At 40.1% G+C, this 16,534-nt stretch overlaps 1 protein-coding gene across 8 annotated transcripts in view; it reads left to right on the top strand.

The window, feature by feature from the left end:
* PSD3 (pleckstrin and Sec7 domain containing 3) overlaps positions 1–16,534 on the top strand; it is a 571,362-nt gene that overhangs the window by 126,508 nt on the left and 428,320 nt on the right. For 7 of the 8 annotated variants that reach the window (XM_073798607.1, XM_033848747.2, XM_073798609.1 and 4 more), the window contains one exon: positions 7,297–7,405. The exons of the other annotated variant lie outside the window; for it this stretch is intronic. In XM_073798607.1, the coding sequence (XP_073654708.1) occupies positions 7,297–7,405 (109 nt within the window). The remainder of the gene's footprint in view (positions 1–7,296; positions 7,406–16,534) is intronic. 8 annotated transcript variants of the gene reach the window in all.

The raw sequence follows: 16,534 nt of genomic DNA on the forward strand, positions 1-16,534 counted from the left end.
TATACTTCAATATAAAATAAAAAGTTTAAAAAAAAGTCTACAAACAGTAAATGCTGGAGAGGGTGTGGAGAAAAGGGAACCCTCCTACACTGTTGGTGGGAATGTAAATTGATAACAGCCACTATGAAGGACAGTATGGAGGTTCCTTAAAAAATTAAAAATATAACTACCATGTGATCCAGCAGTCCCACACCTGGGCATGTATCCAGAGAAAACCATACTTCAAAAAGATACATGGACCCCAGTGTTCATTGCAGCACTGTTTACAATAGCCAAGACATGGAAGCAACCTAAATGCCCATTGACAGATGAATGGATAAAGAAGATGTGGTACATATATACAATAGAATATTACTCAGCCATAAAAAAAGAATGAAAAAAAAAAGAATGAAATAATGCCATTTGCAGCAGCATGGATCAATCTAGAGATGATCATAGTAAGTGAAGTAAGTCAAAGACAAATATCATATGATATCACTTATATGTGGAATCTAAAAAAATGATACAAATGAACTTGTTTACAAAACAGAAACAGACTCACAGACATAGAAAACAAATTTATGGTTACCAAAGGGGAAAGGTGTCAGGGAGGGATAAATTAGGAGTTTGGGATTAACATATACACTACTCTGTATAAAATAGATAGTCAACAAGGACCTACTGTATAGCACAGGGAACTCTACTCAATATTCCGTAATAACCTATATGGGAAAAGAGTCTGAAAAAGAATGGATATATGTATAACTGAACCACTTTGCTGTACACCTGAAACTAACACAGCATTGTAAATCGACTATACTCAATATAAAATAAAAATTAAAAAAAAAGTATATGACTGTAATCATGAGGAAATGTAAAGACAAACCCACGTTGAAGAACACTCTGCAAAATAATGGGCCTGTAATTTTCAAATAACTCATAGTCATGGAAGTTAAGGAATCTAATGTCATGTAATAGTGGGTCTAAATAGCCAGTTGGAAGTTCTGAGCTTCACTGTGGGGAGGAGCTGGTTAAGCCATTCATCAGTGGACCCCTGACATAACTATTTAGGTCTTTCTTCGTGAGGTGGTTGCTTTCTGCAGAGAAAGCTCTTCAGATCTCTTGCCTGCAGGGTAAAGTCCAGGGTGCAGCACTCCATAGGTTGGGTGAAATAAAAGAACTGGATATTGAGTGGCTGGGTGTGCTCATTGCTACTGGGGGTACCTGCTTGTAGACCAGCTCAGGGAACAGAGCTGGAGAAGAAGTCTAAGCATCTTAGCATACAGCAGCAAGTCCCCTTGCTACTCTGGTGTCCTTGTATCAGTTGTGCTTCGTGTCCCCCAGGCCAGAGATGTTCTGTGAAAAATCTCACTCATGAATAAAATTCCAGTCTTTTGCCTGAATGAAGTGGGGGGTGGCAAATTTTCCAGTGAAACAGATCTGGGGATCTAACTGCTTGATAACCTTTCCTTTTCACCAGTCCTGCTTGTGTTGACCCCTCCTCCTTCCACCTTCCCCCTTCCCCCTTTCCTTTGCCTTTGAGTATTCTTTGGTGTGGCTTGGTTGGTTCTGTTCCCTTTTAACAGACCTAAGTTACCTGTCATCTTAAACAACTTCCCATTTGCTCTTAACTCTTTCAGCTTTCCCTGATGATAGGCTGCTGTAATAAGGTACCACAGACTGGGTAGCTTAGCCAGAGGGAAAATTATGCTCTCACAGGTCTGTAATCTAAGAAGTCCAGGCTCAAGGTGTCAGTAGGGTTGGTTTCTTCCGAGGCCTCTTTCTTTGGCCTGCAGATGGCTGGCTGCCTTCTCCCTGTGTCTTTGTATGGACTTCCATGTGTGTCTGTGTCCTAATCTCTTATAAGGGCACCAGTCATATTGGATTAGGGCCTACCCTAATGACCTTATAGACCCTGTTTCCAAATGCAGTCACGTGTAAGGTGCTGGAGCTAGGACTCAACATATGAATTTTGGGACACAGTTCTGCCCATAGCACCCAACCATTGTCTTTGGCAGCATTGGCACTAAGCTTCTAGTGCTGCCTGTACTTGAGTTGCCGCACTCGGTGCCCTGCTTCCGTGGGCCTGACTTCTGGGTGATGGAATCAGATGGCACTGAGTGGGATCAGGCATGGAGTGTGAATGTTGGAATCATATTAGTTTTGAGTGAGTTGTGAAACATTATTTTTATAGTCGTTAGTTTAGCTTTTAATATTCTCTGGCTTAAAGCACTTTATAATATTCAGCCCTGACTGACTTTAGAGGTCTCATATCCTCTGAACATGATCCTGAAATTGAAATGATAAGGATGTGAAGGAGCACGCCACCCTCCTCAGACTACCCTCAAGCCCTGTCTCCACCTCTCCCACCCCTGACCCCATACGTCCCCTCCCAAGTCAACTGAAATTACTTCTAAAATTTGCTTGCAGCTTTCTGCTTTCTCCTCTTGATTTTTTATAGTTAGGCAATTAAAAAAATTAGTTTACGTCAGTAGTGTTTCTCTTGTATCTGAAATTGGTAATTATAATCAGCAACATCTTGAGACTTGGATGATATTAGGTGAAAACTCTTTGTAAATTTGAAAAGCTATGTAAAATGTAAGGTTGAGATTTTACTTGTCCTGTCCATTTAAAGATGGACTGCCGACTTACATATTATGGTGACCATGTCATTGTAACTTCATCACAAGGAAAAGACTTGTGTTATTCCTCCTTAATGAAATATCTGTGAAGGTGGCTCAGAAGTGTGAAGAATCTTTGTGCTTCAGAATTAGAAGGGACCTTAGAGATGAATTTGAATATCTCTTTTTACCAATAAAAAGAAGCTGAAGTCTAAGACTGAAGCTGAAGTCCAGGACTGAACATTAGTGTGACTGAGTGGGAGTCTGACCTGGGATTCAAGTCTGGATCAGCCGACAGTCCATTTGCTAATGTTACTTCATATCCCATACTTTATCACAGTGGCTGTGATAAAAAAGAATATATATTTTTCAGTTAGTAATACAGAAGAAAAAGTAGTGCTGAGTATTTCAAGTAAAATTTTTTTGACCTGCAAAAATTGTTGTGGAGATAGGTGGGTGAAGAACTGTAACCCTTGGCATGGGAAGGGCAGTGGGGCATCTAGCTTTAAGAATAACTAATATAAGCCGAGTGCATTTTATTTCACTGGGCAAGTCAGGGGAATGGTTGTGCTTTGACTGGGCCTGAATGTTGGGTTTTGGGGTTCCCCACAATTTTCAGAGTATGGAGTGCTTTATTAGAGTGGAGCCCTGTAGTATCTTTTACTCTTGGTTAGAGCATCGTTTTAACAGGTGTTTCTCTTCTGTGAGAGTCTGTGCTTTGAACAGTGCTTCACTTCCAAACCTTAGCACAAGTGTGCTCTGTGGACCAGCATCAGCATCCTCTGGGAACGTCTTAGGAATGCAGAGTCTCAGGCCCCACCCCAGACCTGCTTGATCTGTGTTTTAACAAGACTCCCAGGCAGTTCATATATACAGTAAAGCATGGGAAACACTGGTCTAGAGCAGTGGTTCACAAAATGTGGTCCCTGGACCAGCAGCATCAACATCGCGGGCAAAGTTGCTAGAAAACACACATTCTCAGGCCCCAAATCCCAGGCCCCCTGAACCAGAAACTCTGGGTGAAACCCCAATATGTGCTTTAACAAGCCCTGTAGGTAATGCTAATTCATGCTTAAGTTTGAGAACCACTCTGGAGCACTGTGTTTCCACAGTTTTGATCTGGACTCACGGTGAAAAATATATTTTACATCATGACCCAAAACACACACACACACACACACACACTCTAGAAGTTTCATAAAACAATGGTTATCTTACCAAGTTCTATATCTACTTTGGTATTTTCCATTTTATTCTGTTAAATATATATGTGTGTGTATAAACTTATTTATAAAGAAAATCTGGCCATAACCCACACAGCTGCTTACAAAGCCACTAATAGACCATGCACTGCAGTTTAAGGACTGATGCTCTTGAACAGGGTCTCTTAACCTTCTTCTGTGCTGTGGCCCCTTTTGACAGTCTTGTAAAGCTCTGGATCTCTTGTCAGAGTAATGCTTTTTAAGTGTATACAGTAATATACATGGAGCTGTAAAAGAAACCAATTATATAGGGTACCAATATATTAAACAAATGTGTGATATGGTGATATATTGTATTTTCTTATTCATAGTGAGATTTAGTGGTGGGTCTTGTAACTACTGTCATTTCAAAGTAGGAATGGGTATAAATGATAGTTCAAGTTATTTGCAATAATTGTTATATGAAGTGAAAATGGCTGTGATTTCAATTGGTGACAAAGTTACGGTTACTGATAATAATACTGTGGTTTGTTGAGTACATGCATATTTGAAAAAAAAAAAGCTACATTTCGGTTTAAGTTAAGTGAAAATAAAGATGTAATTTTTTCCCCTAACTTCAGACTTCCAAAATTGTGAGGTTAAGCACTCTTGCTCAAGAGGAACCTTTCTTTGGAGAATAGTTCCCAGGCTTTAAGACTGTGTGTCAAAAAATTACCTTCCTGGAATTCCTTAAAATTGCTGCTTCATCGATGGCATTTCTTATTTTCTAGCACCATGGTAATGGAGTTCTGTTTTGTTTTTTTCCTCACCAACAGGGTAGGAGGTTTCCCTTTTCTCCACATCCTCACCACCATTTATTTTTTGTGTTCTTTTTGATGTTAGCCATTCTGACAGGGGTGAGGTGATAGCTCATTGTGGTTTTGATTTGCATTTCCCTGATGCAGAAATCAGCATTTTAAAATTTAATTTAATTTTTATTTTACTTTGGAGTATAGTTGATTTATAATGTTGTTAGTTTCAGATGTACAGCAAAGTGATTCAGTTATACATATACACGTATCCATTCATTTTCTTTTTTTGTTTTTGGCCACGGTGTGCAGCTTGTAGGATCTTAGTTCCCTGACCAGGGATTGAACCCCAGCCCTCAGCAGTGAGAGTGCAGAGTCCTAATGACCGCCGGGGAACTCCCCATATATCCATTCTTTTTCAGACTCTTTTCCCAAGTAATGGAGTTTTCCTTTAAAATCTTCTTCTCTATTGTTTTCCTGAGGTTACCTCAGGCCCAAATGCAATCTATTGACAATGTTTCTTCTCTAGTCTCCCCCATCTCAACACACCACCCAGCTGCTCAAACCAGATTCCTGGGATCATTCTCTGGGCCATGGGTTCTGGATTCAGGATCTGAATCTGGGGTCCACGGTTTACTAGCTGTGTCACCTTGGACAAGCGACAAGCCTCCCTTTCTCTGCCTGTGAGACTGGGATGGCAGCAGTGCCCCCACCTCATAGGACTGTTCTGAGTATTGCATGAGACATCCCAGGTATTGCACTGGAACAGCCTGGCCTGGAGTTAAGTGGTTAGTAAATGTTATCCATTACAGTTATGCTTGATTTCTTCCTTTCCCTTATTCCTTAAACCCAGTTTGTCAGAAAATTTATATAGAGTTTCCCTACAGGTATATTTCATATTTATCTACTTCTGTCTGTTTCCATTGCCGTCGTCCTACTCGAAACTTCCATGCATTCTCATTGGCACTTCTGACTGGTGTCTCTCCTTCCTCTTGACTGACTCCAATCAGTTTCCCCTATAACAACCGTATGATTTTTTTTAAAGTGTAAGTGAATGACCTAATAAAAACGTTAGTGACCACCGTACATTTAGAACAGTCCAGTGGCTTCCCGTCAAGCCTTTCCCTGACCTGCAGCCTGTGTTTTTGGCCCCTGCGTCCTTTCAAGTGTTTGTTCCTGCTGTGCTGTTTCTCTGGTCTGCCTCTGAACTTGCCCGTGTACCCACTGTTCTGTGGCCACATTGGCTTTCCCTCAGTTATTTGGGTAGCCTGGTCCTTTCATACTTTGAGGCCATTGTGTGTGACCCTCCCTCTGTTCAGCTGCATGTTTCTGCCCTTCCTCAGCTCCCATCCTTCTCATCTCTGTGGGAGAGAGCCTTTCTTAACCACCCCTACCTAAATTAGGGCACCAAATTCCTCCTTTATCAGCCTGAGGCTCCCTAAACACATCAACAAGTGAATATTGCCTCTCCATCAGGGAAAAGGATAATTAACAGCCTGTGATTATGAAACATGCAACTCCAAGAGGAGTGGAATAATTTTACACATTGTGAACATTAAGTGATTGTAGAGCTATTTTAAGAAATTGCAATCCTGAAATTGTTCAAGAAGGTCTTTGATATTGTTATTCAAGAACAAAGAGAGGCCGGCCCACTGAACCTGTCTGCAGAGGGTAATGGAGGTACTCATAACCCAGCCATGCGCCTCCTCACTGCTGTCAGTCATTTCTGCTCCAAAGGGTAAAGCAGATGTCATAAAATTTCCCTCCTTGAAGTAGCTGCCTGGTTGCTGATAGAACCCTTCATGCTCTTCTCTCCTAAAGTGAATGGTCAGTTGCTGCTCAGACATGAGGAAGAGGCCTCATGATTAGACGATAGAAACCAGTGTGGTAATATCTGGATCCTGGTTTTAATTTTTGAGTTCGGAGTGAAGAGGCAGCATAATGACTCCCTGATTGGACTCGGTCAAATTTCTTTGTGTTTTGAAATTTCTGCCTTGTTACTTATTTTTAATTAATCCTAGGCCAGAGAAAGGAGGCACTCCTGATTTTTGGCAGTTGCCTAAAGCAGCCAGGAAAAGGGTGATAGGAGTTGAGAATCATGTTGTAAACCACTTCAGTGACCTTTGTAGTTTTTCTTTCAAATAAGTGTCCCAAAGGACACTGGGACAGATACTTGAATTTAGGATAATAAGTATAAACGCCTGGTACTCCTGTTTGGCTAAATGGTGTTCCTGATTAAATAAAAATGTGGTCTCTTTTGGGGAAAGACTACCTTTTGTTTACATACTTTAGCAGAACCCATGCACAGAAGTATTCCTGGTATGGACTGTGGGTAATGATAATCATTTGGAAAATGATGTGTCTAAAAATAAAATACAGTTTTCTTATTGCAAAAAAGTAACATATACTTAATTTTTAGAAATTCTACCATAATTCTGCCCTCCAGTCAAGCCAACCTTTTCATATTTTTCTTGTTCCCCTATAGATGTTTATATGTTTATCTTTCTATATAGTTGTAATCTTGCTGTGATCATCTTGTATTCTGATTTATGTTATGTTATGATTTTCATGTTTCATTTTTAATGGCTGTATAGCATTCTATCAAGTAGAAATGTCATAACCATTCTCTTGTTGGTTGATTTGCTTTATGATGTATTTTTTATGATATACTTTTAATGATGTCTTTGTTTTGCTCTAATTTTGCAGGCAGAGACATTTGTTTGGGTTAACAGTGCATCAGCACATTCCCAGAGTGTTGCCAAGGCCAAATATGAATTTTTATTTGGCAGATCTGAAGAGAAAACTCCAGATACTAGTAAGTGTATCCCTACCTTCCTCTTTCAGGTAACAGATAGGAAGTGCTATTGAAATTTCAAATCTCAGAAGCTGAGAATTCTTCAAATCAAGAAGTGACTTGAAATTACCTAAAACAGGCTACTAGAATCACATCCTGTATTTCTGAGTTCTACACCTTAGGAAGATGTAGAATTATTAGTGAATAATTAAAGCAACAGGTTTCACAGAGGTAGGAAGGCAGCAGTGCGGATGGAGAAAAGGTACTCAATCAGCAGGAGATAAAGGCCATAGGAGTCCTGGGAGTCAGGCAGAGAAGGGTACTGAATGTGGTTAAGAGCTTTGGCTCTTTAGCTAGGCTTCTTGAGCGTCAGTTCTGGCTTTGTAACTTATGAGATGCATGACCTTGAGTAAGTTGTCCAAGCTATTTTTGCCTCAGTTTTCTCATCTGTAAAATGGGATTATAGTGATATATGTGTCAGAAATCTTTTGAGGATTAGGTAGATTGACATATGTAAGGATCTCAAAACCATACTTGGCATGTAATAAATGATATGGAAGTGTTTGCTGCCATTATTATTTATTATGATCATTATCATCATCATATTCCTGACCTTTGAAGCTGACATTTAGAAAAAATACAATCCTGACTCTCCTCAACTCCATCACTGTCTGACACTGATTTTCTGTTTTGGGTAGACAAGGAATCTGACCTAATGTATTGGTAGCTGTTGTTCAGTTGAAGAAGTCAAATGCTAACTATTCATTTTGATTTATGTGTTAGATGGGATTATATAATGGGCTCCCTAATACCTGGGGCTAGCAAGAATGCAGTGTATATCAATAATTCCTTTTACCTTAATAATGAATATTTATTAGATATTTCAGTAGTTGGGGACTCTTAATGAAGTATAAAACAGCTAAATTATTTTAAAAAAATCATTCTGCTTTTATTATGTAGCATAAATACCTAACATTCTAGGCTAGAGGTTTGGGGCACTTAATCATTTATTCACTTTGTCTCAGGGAGTACTGACTGTCATCACCCCAAGACTGTGTAAAACTCCTCCTTGGCATAGCCTTAACTTTGTGATTTTGTGCTAATTAAGCTGTTTTTAACTTCGATAAAACATGATTTTTACTTCACTATATAGAGATACTATCAGATGTCTACATAGTCCTTTGACTTATTGGTGGGTGAGTTTGGGTCTACCTTACTCATAGGTTTTGTAGTTTTCCGAGTGTACCTGAGGAGAATCAAAATGACATTTTAAACCTCCTGTTCCTTATTTGCCTTGGTAAAAATGGTTGGTGTTATTTATTTCTAGTGTGATGTTATTCTGCAGGTGTGTAAGTGTGCATGCATTTATTAAATCTATTTAATGAACACTTATTATGTGCTAGTCACCTGTGCTGGGCACTGTCATGGTACAAAGAAGCAGAAGACAGTCCTTACCACATGGGGGCTAATTCTTTGGTCAGAGAGAGGGAATGATCATTTTCAGCTGTGCTGGTGATGGCTTCATGGAGGAGGTGAAAGTTGCACTGTTCTTAAAGAATGACTAGTATTCTGATTAATTGAGTTTTGGGGAGGGCATTTCAGACTGAGGGAAGGGTATGACCAAGGGTGTGGTGGCAGAAAATACAAATTTTTTGGAGAACATGGAGGAAACTGCCCAGGTTGGTTTGCAAAGCATATCTGTGAGAGATAGGTTTAGAAAGATAACCATTTAGAAAGGGGCAGAATCATGGAGGGTGAAGAGTGTGCATTTTAATTTAGGTATGTGGAGATGAAGTGCCAGGTACTGTTTTTTTTTTTTAATCTATTTTTTATTTTTATTTATTTTTTTGGGTATAGTTGCTTTACAATGTCGTGTTAGTTTCTACTGTAAAACGAAGTGAATCAGCTATATGTGTATATATATCCTCTCCCTCTTGGACCTCCCTCCACACCCCCTAATCCCACCCATCTAGGTCACCACAGAGCACTAAGTGGAGCTCCCTACGCCATACAGCAGGTTCCCACTAGCTATCTGTTTTACATATGCTAGTGTATACATGTCTCCCAATCTCCCAATTCATCCCACCCCCACTTACCTCCCCCCCTGCCCCCCCCCCCCGCCCCCCGGCCTGTGTCCACACATTTGTTCGCTATGTCTGTGTCTCTATTCCTGCTCTGCAGATAGGTTCATCTATACCATTTTTCTAGATTCCACATATATGTGTTAATATACAATAATTGTTTTTCTCTTTATGACTTACTTCACTCTGTATGACAGTCTCTGGGTCCATCCACGTCTCTGCAAATGACTCAGTTTCATTCCTTTTTATGACTGAGTAATATTCCATTGTACATATGTACCATATCTTCTTTATCCATTCCTCTGTTGATGGACATTTAGGTTGCTTCCATGTCCTGGCTATTGTAAATAGTGCTGCAATGAACATTGGGGTGCATGTGTCTTTTTGAATTATGGTTTTCTTAGGGTATATGCCCAGTAGTGGGATTGCTGGGTCATATGGTAATTCTATTTTTAGTTTTTTAAGGAACCTCCATACTGTTCTCCATAGTGGCTGTATCAATTTACATTCCCACCAACAGTGCAAGAGAGTTCCCTTTCTGCACACCCCCTCCAGCATTTATTCTTTGTAGATTTTTTTTTTTTTTTTTTTTTTGCGGTATGCGGGCCTCTCACCGTTGTGGCCTCTCCCGTTGTGGAGCCCAGGCTCCAGACGCGCAGGCTCAGTGGCCATGGCTCATGGGCCCAGCCACTCCGCGGCATGTGGGATCTTCCCGGACCGGGGCACGAACCCATGTCCCCTGCATCAGCAGGCGGACTCTCAACCACTGCGCCACCAGGGCAGCCCCTCTTTGTAGATTTTTTGATAATGGTCATTCTGACCAGTGTGAGGTGATACCTCATTGTAGTTTTGATCTGCATTTCTCTAATAAGTGCTAATAATAATTGCTAATAATTAACAATGTTGAGCATCTTTTCATGTGCCTCTTGGCCATCTGTATGTCTTCTTTGAGACATGTCTCTTTAGGTCTTCTGCCCGTTTTTTGATTGGGTTGTTTGTTTTTTTGATATTGAGCTGCATGAGCTGTTGGTATATTTTGGAGATTAATCCCTTGTCAGTTGCTTTGTTGGCAAATATTTTCTCCCATTCTGAGGGTTGTGTTTTCATCTCGTTTATGGTTTTCTTTGCTGTACAAAAGCTTTTAAGTTTAATTAGGTCCCATTTGTTTATTTTTGTTTTTATTTTCATTACTGTAGGAGGTGGGTCGAAAGAGATCCTGCTGTGATTTATGTCAAAGAGTGTTCTGCCTATGTTTTTCTTGAAGAGTTTTATAGTGTCTGGTCTTACATTTAGGTCTTTAATCCATTTTGAGTTTATTTTTGTGTATGGTGTTAGGAAGTGTTCTAATTTCATTCTTTTACATGTAGCTGTCCAGCTTTCCCAGCACCACTTATTGAAGAGGCTGTCTTTTCTCCATTGTATATTCTTGCCTCCTTTGACATAGATTAGTTAACCATATGTGCGTGGGTTTATCTCTGGGCTTTCTATCCTGTACCATTGATCTATATTTCTGTTTTTTGTGCCAGTACTGTCTTGATTACTGTAGCTTTGTAGTATAGTCTGAAGTCAGGGAGCCTGATTCCTCTAACTCTGTTTTTCTTTCTCAAGATTGCTTGGCTATTTGGAGTCTTTTGTGTTTCCACACAAATTGTAAAATTTTTTGTTCTAATTCTATGAAAAATGCCATTGGTAATTTGATAGGGATTGCATTGAATCTGTAGATTGCTTTGGGTAGTAGAGTCATTTTCACAATATTGATTCTTCCAATCCAAGAACATGGTATATCTCTCCATCTGTTTGTATCACCTTTAACTTCTTTCATCAGTGTCTTAGAGTTTTCTGCATACAGGTCTTTTGTCTCCCTAGGTAGGTTTATTCCTGGGTATTTTATTCTTTTTGTTGCCATGGTAAATGGGATTGTTTCCTTACTGATTTTTTTGTTGTTAGCGTATAGGACTGCAAGAGATTTTTGTGCATTAATTTTGTATCCTTCAAGTTTACCAAATTGATTAGCTTTAGTAGTTTTCTGGTGGCATCTTTAGTATTTTTGCTGTATAGTATCATGTCATCTGCAAACTGAGAGTTTTACTTCTTCTTTTCCAATTTGTATTCCTTTTGTTTCTTTTTCTTCTCTGCTGTGGCTAGGACTTCCAAAACTATGTTAAATAATAGTGGCAAGAGTGGACATCCTTGTCTTCTTCCTGATCTTAGAGGAAATGCTCTCAGTTTTTCACCATTGAGAATGATGTTTGCTATGGGTTTGTCGTATATGGCCTTTATTACATTGAAGTAGGTTCTCTCTGTGCCCACTTCCTGGAGAGTTTTTATCATAAATGGGTGTTGAATTTTGTCTAAAAGCTTTTTTCTGCATCTATTGAGATGATCATGTGGTTTTTTTCTTTAATTTGTTAATATGATGTATCACATCGATTGATTTGCTTATATTGAAGAATCCTTGTAATCCTTGCATTCCTAGGATAAATCCCACTCGATTGTGGTGTATGATCCTTTAATGTGTTGTTGGATTCTGTTTGCTAGTAATTTTTTGAGGATTTTGGCGTCTATGTTTATCAGTGATATTGGCCTGTAATTTTTGTTTTTTGTGATATCTTTGTCTGGTTTTGGTAGCAGGGTGATGGTGGTCTCCTAGAATAAGTTTAGGAGTGTTCCTCCCTCTGCAAATTTTGGGAAGAATTTGAGAAGGATCGGTGTTACCGCTTCTCTAAATGTTTGATAGAATTCACCTGTGAAGCCACCTGGTCCTGGACTTTTGTTTCTTGGAAGATTTTAAATTACAGTTTCAATTTCATTACTTGTGATTGGTCTGTTTATATTTTCTACTTCTTCCTGGTTCAGTCTTAGAAGTTGTACCTGTCAAAGAATTTGTTCATTTCTTCCAGGTTGTCCATTTTATTGGCATATAGTTGTTTGTAATAGTCTCTTATGATCCTTTGTATTTCTGTGGTGTCATTTGTAGTTTCTCCCTTTTCATTTCTAATTTTATGGATTTGAGTCCTCCTTTTTTACTTGATGAGTCTGGATAAAGGTTTATCAGTTTTGTGTATCTTCTCAAAGAACCAGTTTAGTTTTGTTGATCTTTGGTGTTGTTTTCTTCATTTCTGTTTCATTTATTTCTGCTCTGATCTTTGTTTCTTTCCTTCTACTAATTTTGGGTTTTCTTTGTTCTTCTTTCTCTAGTTGCTTGAGGTGTTAGGTTAGATTGTTTATTTGAGATTCTTCTTGTTTCTTGAGGTGAGATTGAATTGCTATAAACTTCCCTCTTAGAACTGCTTTTGCGTCATCGTGTTGTCGTTGTCATTTGTTTCTGTGTATTGTTTTATTTCCTCTTTGATTTCTTCAGTGATCTCTTCATTAGTAGCATTTTTTTAGACTCCATGTGTTTGTATTTTTTACAGTTTTTCCCTGTTATTGATTTCTTTTTTAAAAGAATTTTTAATTTATTTATTTATTTATTTTGGTTGTACTGGGTCTTCATTGCTGCGTGTGGGCTTTCTCTTGATGCAGCAAGTTGGGGCCACTCTTTGTTGCGAGCTAGTCTGCACAGGTGTCTCATTGCAGTGCTTTCTCATTTTGGAGCAGAGATCTAGGCACATGGGCTTCAGTAGTTGTGGCATGTGGGCTCAGTAGTTGTGGCTCGCTGGCTCTAGAGCGCAGGCTCATTAGCTGTGGCACACAGGCTTAATTACTCCGCGGCAAGTGGTATCTTCCTGGATTAGGGATCAAACCCATGACCCCTGCATTGGCAGGTGGATTCTTAACCACTGCGTCACCAGGGAAGTCCCTGTGATTGATTTCTAATCTCATAGCTTTGTGTTCAGAAAAGATGCTTGATATGATTTCAGTTTTCTTAAATTTACTGAGGCTTGATTTGTGACCCAAGATGTGATCTATCCTGGAGAATATTCTGTAAGCACTTGAGGAGAAAGTGTACTCTGCTGCTTTTGGTTGGAATGTCCTATAAATACCAATTAAGTGTGTCTGGTCTGTTGTGTCATTTAAAGCTTGTGTTTCCTTGTTGAGTTTCTGTCTGGATGATCTGTTCATTGGTGTAAGTGGGGGGTTAAAAGTCCCCCACTATTATTGTGTTACTGTCAATTTCCCCTTTTAAGCCTTATGTATTGAGGCAGTCCTCTGTTGGGTGCATAAATATTTATAATTATTATGTCTTCTTCTTGGATTGATCCCTTGATCATTATGCAGTGTTCTTCCTTGTCTCTTGTATCAGTCTTTATTTTAAAGTATATTTTATCTGATATGAGTATTGGTACTCCAGCTTTCTCTTGATTTCCATTTGCATGGAATATCTTTTTCTGTCTTCTCAGTTTCAGTCTATGTATGTGTGTCTAGGTCTGAAGTGGGTCTCTTATAGACAGCATATATACGGGTCTTGTTTTTGTATTCATTCAGCCAGTCTATATCTTTTGATTGGAGCATTTAAACCATTTACATTTAATGTAATTATCGATATCTATGTTACTATTACCATTTTCTTTATTGTTTTGGGTTTGTTTTTGTAGGTCTTTGTCTTTTCTTGTGTTTCCTGCCTAGAGAAGTTCCTTTAGCATTTGTTGTAAAGCTGGTTTGGTGGTGCTGAATTCTGTTAGCTTTTCCTTGTCTGTAAACCTTTGGATTTCTCTGTCAAATCTGAATGCGATCCTTGCTGGGTAGAGTAATCTTGGCTGTAGGTTCTTCTCTTTCATCACTTTAGGTATATCCTGCCAATGCCATCTAGCCTGCAGAGTTTCTACTGAAAAATCAGCTGATGACCTTATGGGGATTCCTTTATATGTTATTTTTTGTTTTTCCCTTGCAGCTTTTAATATTTTTTCTTTGAACTTAATTTTTGTTCGTTTGATTAATATGTGTCTCGCTGTGTTTCCCCTAGGGCTTATCATGTATGGGACTCTCTGTACTTCTTCGACTTGGGTGACTATTTCCCATGTTAGGGAAGTTTTTGACTATAATTTCATCAAATATTTTTTCAGACCCTTTCTCTTTCTCTTCTTCTTCTGGGACCCCTGTAATTCAAATGTTGGTGTGTTTACTGTTGTCCCAGATGTCTGTGAGAATGTCCTCATTTCTTTTCATTCTTTTTTCTTTATTCTGCTCCTCGGCAGTTATTTCCATCATTCTTTCTTCCAGCTCACTTATTTGTTCTTCTCCCTCAGTTATTCTGCTATTGATTCCATCTAGTATATTTTTCATTTTAGTTATTGTGTTGTTCATCACTGTTTGTTCTTTAGTTCTTCTAGGTCCTTGTTAAACATTTCTTGTATTTTCTTGATCTGTGCCTCCATTCTATTTCTGAGATTTTGGATCATCTTTACTATCATTACTGTGAATTCTTTTTCAGGTAGGTTGCCTATTTCCTCTTCATTTTTTTGGTCTTGTAGGTTTTTACCTTGCTTCTTTGGCTGTAACATATTTTTTTGTCATCTTATTTTTCTTTTGATTGGTGGGGCTGTCTTCCTGTCTTGCTGCTTGTTTGGCTTGAGGTGTCCAGTACTGGAGTTTGCCAGCAGTTGTGTGGAGCTGGGTCTTGGTGCCGAGATGAGGACCTCTGGGAGACCTCACACTGATTACTATTCCCTGGGACCTGAAGTTCTGTTAGTCCACTGGCTTAGACTTGGTGCTCCCACCACAGGAGCTCAGGCCAGTGGCCTGAGAATCAAGACCCTGTAAGCTATACAGTGCAGCAAAAAAAAAAAAAAAGCAACAAACAGAAAAGAGCAGAACAATAACAAAGAATAAAAAATAGAATTAGAAAAGTTAAAAATATATTAGAAAAAATAATAAAAATGAAACAACAAAACAGAACCACAACAGCAAAAGCAAAAAAGAAAAAAGAAAATAAAGGAAAAAAAAAAGATAAAAAAAGTAAAAAGATAAAATATTCCCTGGTGCCTTCTCTATCAGTGTCCTTCTCCTGACTGTGAACTACAGCCAACCCCCACCTCACCAGTGGGCCCTCCAAGACCTCTATGTAGGTCTCTGGACTCACTATGTCAGCCCTACGTCTGTGTGTGTTCCTTTCACCAGCGTCTGGTCCTGGAGCTTGCCTGGAGCACATGTGCCCATGCAGGCCAGCTGGGGCACAGGTGTTCACAGGCACACCCACAGGGGCTGGAGGAGGCCTTGGAGGGGGGTGGCGTTTCGCCCACCTGGACCCACGTGGCCAGAGGAGGCTTTGTCAGGGGCGGGCCTAAGACATGGGACCCGCGCAGTCGGAAGAGGCTTTGGCCAGGGCCACTCAGGTCCGGAACTCATGCGGCCAGGTCCGGAACTCATGCGGCCGGAAGAGGCCTTGTGTTGGGGGCTCAGGCCCAGGACTCGTGCAGCTGGAAGAGGCCTTGGTGGGGAGGAGGAATTCAGGCCCAGGAACTGTGCCACCAGGAGAGGTCTTGGTAGGGGCAGGAGTTCAGGCCCGGGACCTCAGCAGGCTCATGGGGGCCCGAGGGGCTGGGGGAGATGCTGGCCGCATTACCCTCCAGTCCCCTGATTCCGTGAAGGTCCCTCTCCTTCCCTGCTGATCCTCTTGCTGTGAGTGGGTGCCTGTGAGCGTGAGAACCTCTCCCTTCCCCCAGCCCCCCCACAGGGGTGCCAGTCCCATCCCACCTCCACTTTTCTTCCCCCCACTCCTTCCTTCCCATGTCCAACCTGATCGAGTGGGGATTTCTCCCATCCTTTTAGGGGTCCAAGGTCCCCCACCGGCGCCTAGTTGGTGCCCTTTTGGAGATGCGAACTCTGTGTCTTCCTACTCTGCCATCTTGACTCCACCTTTCTTGTTGTTTTTCTAACACTCCAGCCTGGGGTAACTGTATTTCTCCAGGTACCATTTTAGAGAGATAAATCAAGATGGGTTGATCTGGAAATTGGAAGGGGCAGCAGAAGTTGTTGCTTATCGTAGGAGGGGTGTAAGATGCAAGTTTATATTGACTTTTGGAAAGTACTTTTTTTTTCTAATCTTCACAAAGAAATGATGGCACATTTTTATCATTTCAAAAATACTCTTGAAGTTTCATTATATTGACCATTCATCTATTGTCAA

The sequence above is a fragment of the Tursiops truncatus genome, chromosome 21, assembly GCF_011762595.2.
Source record: "Tursiops truncatus isolate mTurTru1 chromosome 21, mTurTru1.mat.Y, whole genome shotgun sequence".
NCBI classification, from domain to species: domain Eukaryota; kingdom Metazoa; phylum Chordata; class Mammalia; order Artiodactyla; family Delphinidae; genus Tursiops; species Tursiops truncatus.